General features: G+C 37.3%; 1 protein-coding gene across 1 annotated transcript; it reads right to left on the bottom strand.

The window, feature by feature from the left end:
* Nucleotides 1-2,057: 2,057 nt before the first annotated feature.
* LOC148840534 (uncharacterized) lies at nucleotides 2,058-16,344 on the bottom strand. The gene is made up of 12 exons (XM_088927285.1): nucleotides 16,291-16,344; nucleotides 11,946-11,996; nucleotides 10,927-10,983; nucleotides 9,441-10,301; nucleotides 8,116-8,370; nucleotides 7,644-7,752; nucleotides 7,165-7,283; nucleotides 5,267-5,372; nucleotides 3,650-3,786; nucleotides 3,235-3,383; nucleotides 2,468-2,616; nucleotides 2,058-2,083 (listed from the first exon to the last, which is right to left on the bottom strand). Exons 1-12 carry the CDS (start codon nucleotides 16,342-16,344, stop codon nucleotides 2,058-2,060), a joined length of 2,073 nt encoding a protein of 690 aa, XP_088783411.1.
* Nucleotides 16,345-18,188: the final 1,844 nt, after the last annotated feature.

Genomic DNA, 18,188 nt, shown 5'->3' with positions numbered 1-18,188 from the left:
AGACAGCGATCGAATAGTGTCAGGGGACGCGAGCACACCCTGAACATACAAATTCCTGTACTTGATTTAGAAGTCGTCTATAATGGAACAAGCATGAAAACAGACAAGAATGGCATGCATTTATTCTTTGAGACTTGTAGAAAAATATACAAACACATGAACAAAGAACAGATCACAATTTAGAATAAATACATTTGAGAGGATATGAGCATGTGATCATAAGGCATCAAAGTAATAAAAGAAGCTATTCTGATTTATATTTATCTCAGAGTGGCTAAGTGTAAACAATGTTACGATTATAATACCAGGTAAAACAAATAATGACGTTTTTACCACATGTACAGTATACAGTAGAAGTTATGGAACAGTACAGTTTTTTAGATTTATCTATAAAAATACAATTGTACCCTGTACAGTACTGTATAATGTACAGTACCTGTTGATTGTCAAAGAACACATTAGAAGTTGTGAATTCTGTGTGAGACTTCCTCTCAGAACTAACTATAGTTTTGATAGTGCTAAGGTGGTGTGGCTCTTTCAGATGGGCTGCCTGGCAGCAATCAATGTTTAAAATACCAACACAGTACCGTATATTAGAAACCACGTAGTTTTGCACAAAATATACTGATCTGTAATGCATAATGTACCTCATGTACCCACTTTTTCCTTTGTTGCCACAATTATTTCCAATACTGTAGATCCTTCTTTCCATTTTCATCAGTAGAGCTGACCACAGAAATCAAGCTATAAATTGACCTTTGCTCCAATTAACAGCATTTCTCCCCCAAACAAGGATCCCACCTTCTAACAGGGTATTAAAATCAGGGTCTGACCATGAATGTGTTATAAACTATGCTTATTGTCAGCATGTTGACCTGGATTTTTTCTTACCACAGATAACTTTCTTTTTTCAAATTCTAAAATTTGATTTATTGTGTTTAAACTGTGGGCCTATATTAAGATTACTATAGTATGGATTGAGTCAAAGTGTCTTCAACTGCCGGAACAAGGGACTGGTAAAGTGAAAGGATTATTTTCACAGGTGTCTGATATTTCCCCCCTGCTTTTTTGTAAGAAATAGAAAGGCAGGTTTTCTGCCATCTTCCCGATTTTAAAATTCTGTCTCAAATAGGCATATGCCAAAACAGGGTTGTGTTTTTTTTTCTCTGCAGTCTGTGGCAAAGAAGTTTCTGAAAGAAAAAGCTACACTTTTCCACATCACCAGTTTTCTAATTTGTCAGAAAGATAAAAAATAACTGATACTGAAAACCTCTACATCTAGAGAGTCAATTGATTAAATTGATAACGCACAACCTGTCCTGTGAAAGTGCTCGTGTGGAACATTAATTGAGGTTTGCCAAAAATATCCATTTTTAATTGAGGAGAAAATTGGATACATTCTAACGTGAGAAACTTTAAGGTGGTCAACCTCTTTATTTCTTCTATGACCAGAAATAGGTCTTCTATGACCAGACCTCTTGTCTGGGTGGCCCTTACCTCACGAAAGTTAAGGTTCATGGCCAACCAGAGTTTATCTAGCACTTCACCCTGTATGGAATAGCAGTCCACTGCAGGGGTCATACAAAGACACTAAGGGATGATTCAGAGACCACAATTAACCACAGCCAGAATATTTTTGGAGGTGGGGGACATCAGAGCAGCCAGACTAAACCCATGGGAAGAAGGAGAGAAGAAAACCCAGAAAGCACCCTCCTCTGGAATTGAGCCCACCCTTCATTCAGCCTACAGGACTAATAATGATGGTTCTGTAGAAGCTGAAAAACATGCACTTTCTCGTTCCAAAGGATTTCTTGTATCCTAAGGATTTTGCAAATGATTTATCTTCCCTGGTCTTAATTATAGAGTTAAATGAAAGAATTATAATTGTATTGTATTATTTGGGGTGAGTGGAAGGTGTATTTATGTGTCACAAAAGATTTGGTTCAGATACGGGACATTTTGTTTTTTATATAATAATGAACAAGACCTTCCCTTAAATGTCTGCAGAGTTGGCGAAAGTGACATCAGTCCTGCTGGAAACCAAACTGGACGGGGTATCAGAAATGCAGGTCACTTCCAACATCTTTGGGGACAAAAATACACTTTAAGAAAAATCAAGCATTATGAATCTTGAGTTGCACTTTCTAATTAGGAGGGCATCAGATAAGTGTTGATCTAAAAAAAAGAGAAAAGCTAGTCCACAATATCTGTGCCCAGAGTTAACGTATTAGAAAATCTAATTAAAAACACGTGCCATTTATTAAACCTGCTTGACATATAGTGCCATTTTATATTGTATACATTGAAAGATACAGTATGTGCTACTTCCTGTACTCCTATTCTTTAACAGAAATGGAAAAAAAAACATTCCTGAAATTCTACATAGAAACACTTAAAAATCTGCTTACAAAACATTAACTGATATTAAAGGAATCATTGAATTCCTCAAGAAAACAAACAAGCTCACCATTTTTTATTCCAAAGCAAGAGCACCACTCTTTCAGGGAGATTCTTCTGTCCCGGTTGGAGTCGCACTGTTTAAAGAAACGGGATGTGCAGTGCTCCATGGGCACCAGGGGGGCGCGCAGGGGGGCGAGCTCGGAGTGACTCAGGTACCTGCGGCAGAGACACCCTTCAGTTCTGGTACAAGCCAGGTCAGGAAGAGTCGAAAAATTCAACAGGGCGGCAAACTGCAAAATTCAATCCTGTAATGAACCAAATTAGCGCCCTGCGATGGACTGGCATCCCAGCTAGGGGGTTTCCAGCGTGGGTCTGTAGATATCGGGCTCTGGCCTGGAGTCACTGACCTGGTCTCCTGACCTGGCTTTAGAGACTAAGTTGTACGTGACAGCACAGAAATAGCTGAAAGGCGGGACAACATCATCAAGAATAGCCGCTGGACCATAAGTAAAATGTGGACTCTTCAACCCCGTTCGTGGTTATAACATGGCTGGACTGGGACTATAAAAACCTCTGTAAAACTGATGCAATTCGGGACACTGGGGGAAATACACCTCGTGTGTGTCTCCTTCAGTGTTCTCCGGAAGTGGCCATTTTTGTTACAATTAAACCCATCCAAAACCGTCGCTGGACTGTGCTGAGACTGCTTGCATCCCTACAGGACCCCTTTTTTTGCTGGGAGATGCTCTGGCTCCCCCGCGACCCTGAATCGGAAAGGCGGTTCGAAAACGGCCGGATAGGTGGAATTGACTCCACTGCGTTCATGTCTCTTACCCATCGGCTGGTCTTTGATCCAGCTGGCCAAACTGCCAGTGCACTGGGTACACGTTCACAAGGTAGTTGATCTCGAAGTTCCGTCGTCGCCGGCTGAACTGCTTGCTGCCAGCTTTCAGCTCCCCATGCAAGTCGTAGATCTTTTTGACCTGCGTTAGAATGGATGATGTGTCAGCGAAGACACGCAGGCTGGTATAACAATTAGGTGGGCCATGTGGACTCCAAAAGCTAAGCTAAACTAAGCTACACTGGGTGTATTTGACAAATTAAATCGAGGATGCACTGCTGACTGGCTGACTGATTGCTTGTGCTGTCTGTATAACGCCAGTCAATCAGGCAGCTCACAAGAGCCCTGCCATTCTAACTCCTGGAGCTGGGGTACCATCTACCCTGCCTCCATTCTGTGTATACTTACAATGATTCGGTGCTTCTTAGACAAGTATCCTGGGTTCCTCAGATCATACTCGTAGAGGTGGACCATAACGTCTTTCAGCCAGCCATGAATGTGATGAGAGAACTCGGTCAGTTCGCTGTCAAGGCAGGGCGAAATGTCTGCACAAAGCACAAAGGAGAAGTTTGAGTCTAATCCACATTCAGTGATGTCGTGCCTCTTGATGAAGCGCTAAGTCTTAATCCTCAGACATTTGCGATTTTAAAGGCTGTTAAGTTAATTAATTAAGCTAACAAGAACAGGGGTTGGCTGACAGGATCCTTTGACCAACTCATCAGAGCCATTCAGCTTTCTAATCACTACTTGCTCAACAGCACATTATGGGAGGATTACCAGTGCATCTTCCACTGACATCACAACAAGTCTGTAAGTGCCTGGTAAGTCACAGGAGTTGCTGTTTCATTGTGAATTGAGAGCCAAGAGAGCCCTGTCTGACTAATCGCAACCCTACCACAATTAGTAGCTTGGTATCCGTGAGGTTGCCTTTTCCTCTCTCATTAGTGATGTATAAGGCCATTTTAACAGTGCAACGTCAAAAGGCCTTCCAGAAATGTACTGTAGATACACACCCTGTAATACCACCTGTAGTGATCAAAAGCATGAGCATCTGTATCATATACCCTTCACACAGCAGCAAGAGTCGAGCTTCACATTTACACATCACATTACTCCAACACACAGCGTTGATATATCTACAGAACTGGCAATTTCAACGTTCAGGTGCCCTGGCATCGCCCCAGACACGTGGAGGCAACAACTGGCTTTTTGCTCTTCAAAGACAGCTCCAAATCCTAGCAGAATTGGAACGGGAACTTATCCGACACAAAACGCCATTCTCCACAGTCACCTTCCAACCCTGAGGCACAGATGCCATGCAGACCTTGTTTCCATGCATGCACATGTCCAGGACTGAAACTGAGACTTCCTGGCCTGACTTTGTCTAGACAGGAGATGCAGAAACAGCAAGGGTGACATTAAATCTGAAAGGCAATATCAATAAAATTGCTGATAAAGTATTTAGGTGCTTATACAAAGTTATTAACTTTTTAGGAATGTCAGAATATATCCATAGGGCCGCTGTACACAAAGGTTTCTTTTCCAGTCACTTGTAGCACTGTGTTATTTTAGAGGTCAGAGTGGGTAGCTCTGTCAGATTGCAGGCTGCAAAGGATCAAGAAGAGGTTAGTTTCATGATGAAAAGTAAGAAGAAAAACTGTGTTTGGCTGTGAAGCCTTTTGCAGGTATGTAGGGAAGGGTAGAAATATAGAGCAAAGGGATGATGTAAGAAGACCAAAAACTTGAATGTGGGAGAAGTTGAAGGGAGGTGGAAAGGTTGTTAAAGTTAAGTTCAGAGGCGAGAAATCCAGGCGAGTTTTGGAAAGCAATAACCTGCAAAGGAATGGAGAAATGAGAGAGGCTGCTGAGAGAAAGTGTGAACCATGTTTTCGGGATAATTTTGGTTTCTGGTGAAGGACTCTTTGAATTCTTTTTCAGTGTCGGATCAGCTTCTACTTGTTCTGTTGGTATTTAATCACAAAAACGTTAATGAAAAAAATCACACAACGAAGGAGTGAAACTTACACTTGCACTGGCCGTTGTAATCCAGGTGAAGGTTACCTCCATAAAGGCACTTTGCGGTGAAGAGGTGGCAAGCACTATCATACGTCTTGTTATCTGTGCCACACACCTGAAAAGTTTTGTTGGAAACAATGCAGACAACAGACGAAGAAATTAAAATAGTATCTTTGTGTTGTTAACTGTCACATTTCAAGCTGACAAGTCTACGAATTCAGAATATTATCCAGAGGACTCAAAAACAGACCTTCACCTTGTTTCTGGACGTGACCTAACGATGTGCTTTTTGCATACACAGCTGTTTCCACAGCAACCTGCTTCTGCTGATGGCATCATAGATGACATAGGCACCTGGCATGATAGCTTAACAATACTGGATCTGGATAGATGAAGTAATGGCAGACGTAGAAGCTGGCCTTTCCCAAGGATGTGTTTTGGTGATCATACAGATTTTCACATACGTATGCCCAAGGACTCTGCACGTTGAGTGACCTAAAACATTAGTCCTCAATAGCTACACCAATGGAAAGAAGCAATTCATAACTTCCTAGAAAACTTCAGTGAGGGTCCTGTCAATGTTTACACCTGTCTGGGTACAGGTGATGAGTCACAGATTCACCACTGAGGCCCTGAGTCGAAACAAGATTCCATCCAGTGGAAACACTTTCACTCCTGTACTTAAATCTCAACTTAATTTCTATATCCAGTGTGAGTCCAACCCTACAGTACATTCTCAATCCAGTCACCATTTTCTTCATGTAAACTAATACCCCTTCACTGTACTAAAACAGGATTCTGTGGGATGCTATATTCTATCACTGTGAGACTACTGTCAATAATCACCAACAGTGCCGTCTTACATTTTATGCCTCCCCAGACCATTGCAAAACCACCAACAAATCAATTCCTCTTCAAGATGCTGGCCCGTGCATAGAGTTACCACCTTGCTGTAAGTGGTGCCTGGATTTGTCAATTAGGCAAAATCGTGAGGTTGACTTAACTGCTGTGTGCACCCTGGAGATATACTGTACAGTATATCGGGGTGGTGTGGTTAAAATGTGAACACATTGCTTACTGAAAGCGACAAATGGCATTTTCAGAGATTTATTTTTCAGTGGCTAGGCTGTGCTGTGACTGCTGCAGCTGCTGTCTGAAGGAAATATGAGGATGCATGATCCTTATCCACCTGCCTTGTGCTGTAGCGATACACATGAAAGTTCCAAACATGCCCCATCCTTGAGATTTTGACTAGCATTGCACGTTCTCGGAAATCAAAGCATTAATGGTATCTCTTTGAAATCTCCAGTTGGTTGCTCATTGGGAAATTCCAACTTGAAGTACTCCCAGCACTTGATAGTGCTCATGATTAGGGGATTGTGGTGTCGGTGTGTGTGGTGCAGGAGCTTGTCCTGATTCTTGTCATGTGTTCTGATTAACAAGCTGTGGTTACACTTTGCACATGCAGTTTTAGGGCTGCAGTTTAAACAACATGTAAAAAAAAAAAACAACTGATGCTTTTTTTTAATAAAGCTGCTATTTGTCATGTGTAGGTTAAGGTTCAGTATATGTATTTAAACTTTATGGGTGTTTTCATTATATACAGCACAGAGTAATAGGCAGTGCGTGACAATCACTCCACATAACAAAAACCAGGAGTACACTGCAAAATGTTTATGACTGGAAAAAGATGCAAGACAACATCAATAAAAAAATCAGATGGATTAGATTAGGACATGAAAATAAATAAGTGAAGCAAATTATGACTTGGGAAAGAGACTAACTATCAAAATAAGGATCCAAATGGAGTTGTAGAAGATTATAAAGCTGCAAAAAATGGTAGATATGTTTTTTTTAAACTCATGACAAACATGCAGGTATAGAACACAAATAATGGGAAAACTTACATGATCAGATATTCCAGCTGGTGGACAAGTGGAAGGATCCTGGCAAACACATTTAGGCTTATTTTCGTTATTGAGTTTACACATCTTTCCACGTGGACAGTGGTAGCTTTCACAAGGGTCTACAACGATGAACTTCACATGAGACTTTAGTAATATAACTGAACATTTCTGAATGCCAGAACATCACCAAATGACATTTTATCACACAGAGAAGATGAAACAGCATTTCGAAACAAAAAAAAAAACGTGGACAAAACTTTGCATTCAGTTCTTAATACTTCAGTTCCTTACCAGTATTGTCCTGCAGCTAGTGGGTTTGAAAGTTTAATGTAACTGCAGTATATACTGTAACTGAGAACATTGTGAATAAAGTCTAGACTTTATTATCCCTTTATTACTTGATTGCAAAAAGAACACGACTTTCTGCAGGAGAACATAACTGAAGAGAAAATCACATTAGAAACTGAAGTTATACTTACGTATATACTCCTCAACTTGATAGTCATTGTTTTCATTGAAAAACTGTTCCCAGGAATCTCCAGCAATATCATATTCTGGGCGGTGTGTTTCCATTTTCACATCCTGGTCCTGAATTTAAAACAATAAGCAACGTCAAGGTCAAGGAAGAGATACCTGTTTCAACCTATATGTACAGTACGTACCACGTCTGTCTTATTTATATTACTTTCATAAGCAATTTAGCAAGCGTAACTCAATACGGTGCACCAGAAAATCTAAACAGCATTATTATGATACAAAAGATACACTGATCACTTTATACCTGTGGACACATTAACGCGTTAAGTTAAATGCATATTTAACATTTTCATTAATTAAATCTTGAAATACAGTTGTTAAATTTGACATTTTTCAGAATTTCCAAGGTTTCAAAAAACTTCAAAGGTTTCAGAGCTGAAGCTAAGCAGCAAAGTGTGAATCAACATGACATACCATTTTAATTTTTACTAACTCCATAGATTCGGCGGTTTTCAGCATATCGATAATGTCTCCATTTCTATTCAACACGTCTTTTTTACTTGAATCTGGTTTTAGAGCCCTGGACGCCCCTCTCTTATGCCTCAGTAGGAACAAGCCTGTCTCCACCGAACCATCCTTTAAAGCTTTCTTTTTGCGTCGAGGTCCTTTAAACTCTGCCGGGTCTGTCACGTCTTCAGCTGTGCTGGCGTCCCAGGTAGGGGAGTCGAGCTGTAAAATCGAAAAAAATATTTAATCGCAAATGCTGTTTTCCAGTTTAGCTTTTGGGAGCTTTACAAGTTCTCTATGGACGAATATCAGTGGAACTTGAAGTTATTGGTCGATTTCTCCTTTTCTCTATTTGGTGTTTAGAAGCACGTTACAGAAACTCTTACAACAAAATCCACATCTTTTAAAGGTCAATGATTCGTTGACTCTTTTAGTCTTATTCTTAATTCTAAACATATTACCAGGTGGGCTGCAAGGGTGGAGAACGTGCCTATATAATGTGACTTAATTTAAAATGAATGACCTAATCAGTTATTTAAGTCATGTGTTGATGCATAGTAATTTTTTTAAATCCTAACATGTTACCATAAAAGAGATGATTATTACATGTAGTGCCAATGTGCTTCATCTCTGCCTTTTGTTTTTGTTGCACAGCTGGAATCAGTAACTAATAGCCTCTAAATAAATACGTATTAAAATAAAGGATCAAGCATGTATTTGTTTTCTGAGTCTACAATAATGTTAACACTTTTATCGCCTCCGGAAAAAGAGTCCATTTCTGCCTGGTGTGATGTCCCCTCAAACATTTTGTAATATGTCTGCATGTTTATACATTAGAAGCCTGATTTATGGCTTAAATTAATATCAGCTTGCTGTGTGACAACAGCCTCTGTGAGATGTTGACCTGATTTTGTTCTCTTACAGATGTCCCAGTTCTCTATAGAAAGCTACAGGTCGTCTGTAAGCTGTTTTTGGAATGTTTATTTAACGGTATTTGAAATTCTGAAAAATGGGACATCCAATGGTCTTCTGAATGATTAATACATTAATAATTAATAAATTTAAATTACCATTACTGTAATTAATGTTTTCTGTGGATATGTGTAAATGGATTGAGTTATTCAGTTGTATTTTAGTTCACAGCTCCTTTAATTTTTTAGAATGTACCATTTGAAACCATATTACAGCCTTTTAAAAAGATATATTTTTATTTTAAAAAGATATATTTTTATTTCTTTAGCATATGGCATATAACATTATTTATTATAAGTCTGTTTTTTTTCTTCACTAACCTTAGATATTGTGGCAGATTTCCTTGTTGTTACTTCCCTGGCCTTCCTATTTTTTTTAGCATTTCCTAAATATCCTTCTTTGGTCAGTCCCATTAAGTTATTTTCTGGACTCGGACTCCTGAGAGAGTCCATTTCAACATAGCTGTCACCCCTGACTTCTAGAGTCTTTTTAGTTGGAATCTGTGTTACCAGATGTCTCTCAGGACCTTTCGATGGAAAATCATGCTGTTTCTCCACCGTTGTATCAGTACTTGGGTGTGATTTAGTTGTCACCTCTGAATCACTCTGGCTTGTCCGTGACAGTCTGCGTTGATTTTGTTCCACTGTGGTCTGTGTGAAAACAGAGTTGGGGTTTTCTAAAACTGGCCCTTCCTGAAGGTCAACAGAATCATTCATGTCCTTTGGCATCAGTGGTGTCAATGTGTTTTTCAGTGTTGTGGGTATCAAATGAGGACCTTGGTTCAATTTCACAGAGGTAACTGTCTGTTCCTTTGGCTCCTCATTACTGTCTCTGGGTTTCACACATACTGTTGTCATTCTCTGGGTCACAGGATAGCCATCAAGAATATTGCCGTCCTCGAATTCACGAACTTCGTCATTTTCTGGATTTTGTGTGACCATTTCTCCATCTAGAAAATTGTTTTCCTCAAACCGGTAATCCGGGGCTAGAGTGGAGATTCTTTGTTCCCTGCTCAAATCTGTAGTGCTGCCACCTCTTTTCTGGGTGGTAGTTGCTGCAGTTCGGACAGCAGGTGTTACGGGTGTACTGGCTGGAAGTGGCTGAATGGTTGCTACAGGATTGTCTCTGTTGGCTGTAGTCTTAGATCCTTTAATTGTTTTTGATGTCTTCATCCAAGGGACCTGTGCCAAATGGAATGTATAAACAAAAGTAGTCCATTATATTTCAATTAAGGAACCACATAAGAAGAGGACATTACTTTTAGTTCTGAGAATGTGACATCCTTTAAAATGTGTAAAGGCATACCGTGACTAGACATCTGATTACTAGATGTATGATCAGCTAGTTTATTTATTATGGGAATGTGTTCCTCTTAAAATCTTATTGATTAAAAAGATAAAGTCGGACTGTATCATATTTACAGTTTAAATATCAATACCGAAATCCACAGATTTTTCTTTTTTAAATAGGAGCCTCAGTTTAAAGAAATAAGATCTACACACCATATTAAACCACCAATAATTGAGCAAATATGGTTGGTAAATGTTCTTCATCTGTAAAATAAATGAACAAATAGACATATTTTTATATCACAGTTGGTATTGACACTCAGTATCTTGTTTCTGCAAGTTCTGTTGTTTCATTAACATTCAGAGGGACACCACTTATTTTTAATGGTCATTAAAAATGTTTTAAAGCTTGAACGTTAGGACAACAGTATGACAGTATGCATTGAAAAATAATGCAAATTAAATTTAAAACTTCCCTCCTCCACACAACTAGAAGTACTAAAAATGTTCAACTTACTTGTGCACTTTGTCTATACCTGTAGTATGCCGGTAATCTGTAGGTGAGTGATGTCTGCTGAAAGGATATGTCACAAAGTATTAAGAGTCTTTAAGTTCTGATAGTTTCAATACCGTCCTTATTAATTGTATCTACAGAACTTGCAAGTTTTATCTTCGTTATAGACGACTTTATTTGTTCTATTGAAATTATGCCATTCCAAGCTTCCCATTCAAAATGGAACGAGAATGATTTCCTCTTTAGTTGAAGATTCCTTTAAAATGACATCAAATGTTAATTTAATAGGCTGTAAAATGTTTGTACATGCTTCTTGTGTTTTCAGTTTCAGTAAAAATGGGATGCGGTTATTTTTTAACAAACGTTTCTCACGATACTCACACAGCACTTAGGCCATTCCTTGAAAGATTTCAAAGAAAATGAAAGTTGTATAAGCTTATGATTGAGAGGGTTTACTTGTTTACAGAAAAGGAGAAACTTTTCGCTTATAACTAAAGAAAGATTTTATTGCTGCAGCTCCCAAAATTTGCTTTTACATTTTAACCTTCAAGTTGTTTTTTCACTTCCTGTGAGACACCGTACTTACTACATATTGAATTAATTAGAAATATGCAAACATGCTGGTAACGTCACGAGGAATTTCATGAATTAAAAGCAAAAATTAAAAAGAATAAAAGGAAAAGCAGCAGACATGATACATATTGGGATTTAAAGCAGGACGACCTTTATTGTCATATCAAACATTTGCCAAAAAATGGCAACATATGACAGATGTTAACTTCTGAGAAAGAGATACCACAAGTAGTATATCCAATTGCCTATCTTAACTTACTATAACAATTTTCTTTATTATAAAAAATGTCTGTTATTTAGAAACCTAAAGGATTAACCCTAACCCAATTAACACAGTATATTCATCATCACATTATTAATCATGCAAAACTTATCTTAACATCTTCATCCTTTGAATATCTGAACGTGTTAATAAAATCTATAAAGCGTCAGCCGCTGAATATACTTACTCCGGACTCATCACTGTTGGAGCTGTCTGAACTCATTCCGTTAAAATATGTCTGAACAAAGGGGAAAAAAAGAAGCGAAAGGCAATTCTAAAAGATGGCGCTGTGATTTTTAAGGAAATGTATTTAATGAGTTATGAAAACCCCCTTGAATAAAAGCTTGAGATGAAATGTGTGATGAACCTCAACAAAAGTGACTCAAGCACTATTTAACAGCATGTGCACAATTGCACAACAAAGCACACAATTGTTCACAATTTTTTTATAAAACAAAAATTATATAAAACATGATAACAATTGACAATTGAAATTAGAAATGTATTTCACCGTAATGCAGTATGTATATTTCTAATGCAGCAAGTGTTTTTTTAGTTACATTGCTAAGCATTTGGCTGTTTAATGTTTGCTTGTTTCTGCAATGCATAATGATTAAAAAAGCGAATGACTTAGTGAACAAGCTACTTAAATGCTCAAGACATACCAACTCAGTAATGCATACTGTGTATGCTATAGTTAAAGGGATGAGACTGAATTTCAGAAAAAAACAACACTGTGAGTTTACTTTTACTGCTATACATTTAAATAGCTGTAAGAATTACCAGTGTATCGAGGTGTTATGCAGGAAGTACAGTATGTGTATTTTCATGTTGTTTTTTTGTTACAACGTGAAATTTATAGATGAGCCATTAGATAAACAGTAACTAGTTGTTACTGTAGGATAATGTTTACAGTGAAATGTTATGATTAAAAAAGAATTAGAAAGCAGATATTTATTATCCCAGATGTACCCTGCTCTTATAGAATCTGAGACTTCAGGATCAAGTAAGTAACTGAAAGAAATCAGAAATGCATAATGTTGAGTTAAATATACTGTATTTGGCTGTTTGTTGAAAGTTCATACCATTATTCAGGAAAATCCTATGAGTTTAACTTTTATTTCTTAAAAATATCAGAACAAAAACAGAAAAATCCTTGGACAGAATCAGGACTGTTACTTTTGGAGAAATTGAGGAAATAGTATTGCAAGGCTTAATGGAAATAACTATTATTCTTTTCTTTAAAAAAAATCTTGTTAAAAATGTAATGTTAACAGCCCTATAATTTTTTATCTAAATATGTATTTTAGAAAATGCTAAAAGATTTGTAAGGAATGTGCCTTTTGAAAATGCTACCACTCCAATTGAAAACCAGATATTAGCTTTAGATTTGCATATGTCTATACTGAATGAGTCAGTTCTTCACCACCTAACCCACAGCTGTGGCTTCTAGCACTCTTAATCACAAGAACTAATTGGAACAATACCGAATGTTTTAGCAATGAGTACATTCTAATACGTTTTTTAAACATCAATAATAATTTGACATTTTTCAAGACTAAACACTGCAAGCTAAATTCTTGAAAGGTGATTAAAAACAACATTACTGCTTTCATGATAAAATACCACAACCTGGTCAAATAGAACCTCTGATATTTTTGTAATATTCAGTACTGGGTTGATTTAACTATAGTATTTGCAAGATCATACTCCATTATCTGACATACACTGTAACTGGGGCGCACAGCTCATGAGGTATGCTTGATTTTTATTTGTGCAATTACAGGCAGTTTTTAGCAACAACAGGTTAGTCCAAAACTCAAAATGTAGGTCTAAATCATTTTGGGATGTGCTGAAAAGATAGGTACTAAAATAAGTATTAAAAATGGTCATAATTCTCTTTATCAGTCGAAGGTAATGAGCTGCGCATTCTTTTTCTGTAGGATATCCAACCCTGATGTCTGCACATGCAATTAACCTCTGCTTCTGCCCTTGTCTGTTCTGTGTTCGCCACAGATTGCTGGTGCAGCCTGTAGTTATGCAAACTAGAGGTGCTGTGGTTGACTGGTGCCAATGTTCTTCACACGCAGTGCTTTGGAGTGGTTTTGAAGTGAGGTGCTCCTTGATGACACACACACGAGTCAAACTGTTTCTGAGGGCCCACTTGGGCATGACGGTTAGCTTTGCAGAGGCTGATACACAGTGCTATGGGGTATGATCTGTGAATAAACTTGAGCATGTTTAGATGTGTATGAGTTTCACAACAGTTCTCTCCTAATGCCAGCACAAGTAAGCTCTAATGACTGTTTTCTTCTGTGAGTCAAGGTTTTGAAAGAATTGGACTTTTGTCTGAAAACTGTCTATCAGGAGGACTGTTTCCTCCATCCATCTTCTAGCACTAATATTGCTAGTGGAATGATTTTACCTGCGGTACATACAGTACATTTACATTGCCTACAATGGGAGCACTGAGACTCAATGGTAACGGAAGGTAGTTTTTTTGAAAGTTATACTTTTTTGCTTACTTCAATACTGCCATGACAATACAATCTGCTGAATGGAGTGCACTTGTACCAACTGACAGAGGCAGTTATTGTAAATGGGTGATTTCTGTTAAAAGTGAATTTCAGAACAACCTAAAAACACTGCAGGGCCTAAAGCTTACAAACTGACCTCTCGTATCGGTACTGTTGACTACAGTTTGAATCACAGAGTTTGAATCTGTATATTAGAACTGGAATAAAATCAATTCCCTTAAACTCCAATGTACTGCTTAGGTTGCCAACAGTTTTTTTAGATGATATTATGTGGAATATTACCATATTGAACTGGAGTGCTTTAGGTCTGCCTGTATTGACTAGATTAGCTCATCTGCTGACATCCGAAGACCTGGCAGTTATGGTGCTGTTGCTGTATAACAGGACACCAGCAAATACCTCCCAGTGTGATCACAGCCGAGCTACCTTCACACCTTCAGAGCCTTCATTTAATTGTCGTGCTTGTCCTGCTTGTCCAAAGATTTTTCAGGATCTTAAAAAATTGAACCAAATCCATAACTGTCTGTTAAGACTAAAGAGATCTGAAACATCTAACCTGTGCCTGTGTGAAACTGGATTAAGACATATTCAGGTACAAGTAAGTATTCTTATTTGAACAGTTTTGAAAGTAATGACCAAAACCAGCCAGGCCTTTCTGGTGCATTGCATAATTTCAAATTACTTTGATTTTGTTATGGGTCCGATGATCTTAAGAATATGTTTACCTTTATATTCATCAATGGCTTTATCTTTTAAAGAGAATAGGGTCTCCTAGGAGCCATAATGTCTGAAATCTTAAATGAAGTGGTTTATGCTCCAGATACCAGACCGCAAATCGGTTAAGAGCTAGAGGTTAGATTTGTGAGACTGTGTTTTTCCAGAAATGTCCAGGGAGCAAAGGTAGTTTAATTCAGTTTTGTGGTGTAGGTATGGAGACAGAAAGTAAGAAGAGAATATGCGAAGACGATTTGAGTAGAAAAGCAGGAGAAGAGAACAGAATGAACAAGTTAAAACCTGCCTTCACCCTTGGATTGTTTCTTAACAAACCAAAATCTTTTGATTTTGTTTGAGCACTGAAGGCTTTCTTACTGATCCCATGCCTAACCTGATGAAGATAGTTGTAAATCAACATAAACACCTGAATATTTGTGTATATTAAGTTTGCTTGGCAGATATCTGGCCATTCTGAAAAGCATCTAGGTCGTTCTTCATTTCTTTTACTACTTATGCAATGTTTGCAAAAAAGTTTTTGGTTTGTGTAATTTACATATTTTATCTACATATTGTGATGACAGATATCACTACAGTTAATTGTCATTCTTTTGACAAATCTGCTAATAAATTGAAGACAATGAATTCCAGTTTTATTGGGATGATCTTATTTTTCCAAAGTCCTTTTCCGTCTGTGTCAGTAAAGCACCTTGAAGCCTTCACCAAATTCTAGCCACAATGTAACTGAAGAGTTTCCCAAAATCAATACAATGCAACATGTATTCACATAGTACTATAGAGGACAATGATAATTAATGCTACACAATATGACTAATATAAAGAATATCACCTGAAGGTCATTTTTGGATTATAACAATCAGCACAGACTAAATGGCATATACAGTATTACATTTGATAAAATCTTTAATCTTTTCTCTGTTTGTATTTTATGGGACTTTATTACCTTGGAATGTAAATGTTGAATGACAGGAGTTGAAGTTATTATTGATATGCTTAATTCATATTAAAATACCATACCCCTTTTGTTCATAAGTAGCTTGTGCCAATACTCAATTTGATGAAAATACATTACAATAAAGAATTTATTTTAATATTTGTGATTGAGAACAGCATGATATTATGCAGAATGTTGTTTAATGGATAACTGTATACTGCTAAAACGAAACACTTTTCCCAGTGAGTTACCCACTTGATACTAAAGGTGAGACGTACAATATTCATTAAACACTTTCATGTCCTTTGTAAAAAAGAAATGATACTTACAGAAGAAGAGAGATGAGGTGATAGGAGAAGAAGACATAAGACCAACGTCTTCATCCTTCCTGTGTCAATCCCTGAAATACGTTTCAAATGCTACTTACTGTAAGTGCTTAATGGTCATTTAACACAGATAGACGAATCGGCTTTAATGTTTTTTTGTTTTGATGTTTTTTGCTAAAAGTAGTTTGTATATAGGTCTCTTAATATTTTAGCATCACAGATAGCTGTCTCTCCATTTGTTATTGTATTAGACCATTCCCATTGGTGAGAAGGACTGAACTAGTGTGATTTATTTTATTTAATTATTTTTAATGTTGATATCTTGGCTACAGCTTATTGCTCAGTCAGCCACACTTTACTGTCAGGGCCTGGAGACCTCACAAATCTGAGGTCAATGAGCAAAGAAAGCAGTGCAACATTGTGCTTCATGTTTAACGTTAGTTATCCTTAGTTCTTCTGACTGAACACAAAATGCAAATATTACCATCAAAGGGATGTTATCACAGCATATCCACTCATTGTCATTCTTGTATCTGCAGTGTTTATAGTAAGTATGATACGTTAATTTTTTAAATGTGATTATAGATCTTTTCAAATATGTCAAAATAGTTACATGCCAAAGTATACCTTTTGTTTGTGCAGTATCTGCATTATTTCCTTGAAAAGAGTTTTGTTACCAAAATATTTGTAGAATCACATTCTAAAGTCTGTATTAAGTGTTTTTCTTTGTATTATCTAGAATAAGAGCATCTGCTCAAGATTTTCAAGATTCCCATATATATAATATTGCCAGCATAGCATCTGAAAATCTTTTAAATTTATAATAAAACTAAAAACTATAGTTATAAGGTTAACTATGACATCAATATTTTTTAGAATTTTGTGTTTTTTCTGAATTCTAGAAACTTAACTTGTCAGGAATTGGAACAGAAATTCCAGAACATAAAAATTCTGAATAAAACATTCCAGAATAAAAAAAAAATATTTCACACAGTTCACAAAGCATGCCAGAAACGTGACTTTTTTCAAATTTTAACAAACTGAACAATAACATGATAAAGAATAATGAAACCAAACCGATAGCCTCAGGGAACTTGAAACTTCATCACAACGCCCAAGCAGTGACAACCCCAGTACAAAGCATTGCTTGCCACACTGTAAAATCCACATGCAACAGGAGAAATGAAACTATGCAGCTACACAAACGCATCTAGGACCCTTTCTGAGATGCTACCACTAAATACCGGTTTTGTTTTTAAAAAAAGATAAAAGGGAAATATGAGGAAAAATGTAAATACTACTTACAGTGGGGATAAAAAGGAAAATTTCCACTCAAGTGCAATTCCTGAAAACCAAGGTGAATTCCCCAGTTCACTGTCTTCAGGCAGATTATCCCCTTCTGTTTTTTTTCCACAAGCAGCCCAAGACAGAATTAATGTTTATTAAGCTTGGTTGGTGATGTCAGGAGGTGTTAACGTTTCCCATTTAGCTTAGAAACTCCCACACTTCCATTAACTGAACAACTGGTATTTACTCCTAATTATAACTGGTAGCCTGAGCACACCACACGAGCCATTATAAATGTCAAGCCTACCAAGCTGTTTAATGTTTGAACCAAGAACCAGTCTCAGCCTGGTTTGCATAGTGTAATTTATACAGCTAAACGTTCCTAAAAATCTGCACAGATTTGTACAGGACATACATGTGATTGTCTGTGAAGACATAGACGTCCTAGGAAAATACTGGAGACAGAAAACATAATGTTGCTTGAAATGCATGAACAAAAAGCGATCATGTCTTAAATGTTCTTTAAATTGAAGTAAATAAGGCTTCAAATGTTAGGAGTTTCAAGTGTTTTCTGTAAGGGTGCTTCATGCAGACACTTGTGCAAAAAGAAAAGA

This window comes from Atractosteus spatula, chromosome 1 (assembly GCF_055471065.1).
Source record: "Atractosteus spatula isolate fAtrSpa1 chromosome 1, fAtrSpa1.hap1, whole genome shotgun sequence".
NCBI lineage: Eukaryota > Metazoa > Chordata > Actinopteri > Semionotiformes > Lepisosteidae > Atractosteus > Atractosteus spatula.
This window is presented reverse-complemented; position numbering and strand designations above follow the sequence as displayed.

What these genes read in the sequence shown, in the direction of transcription:
- LOC148840534 (XM_088927285.1), bottom strand. Translation starts at nt 16,344, where the DNA reads ATGAAGACGTTGGTCTTATGTCTTCTTCTCCTATCACCTCATCTCTCT. An exon ending in GGTATAGACAAAGTGCACAA is followed by an intron (nt 10,302 to 10,926) that starts GTAAGTTGAACA and finishes CATTTGGCACAG; the next exon opens with GTCCCTTGGATGAAGACATC. An exon ending in TCAAGTTGAGGAGTATATAC is followed by an intron (nt 7,284 to 7,643) that starts GTAAGTATAACT and finishes TCATCGTTGTAG; the next exon opens with ACCCTTGTGAAAGCTACCAC.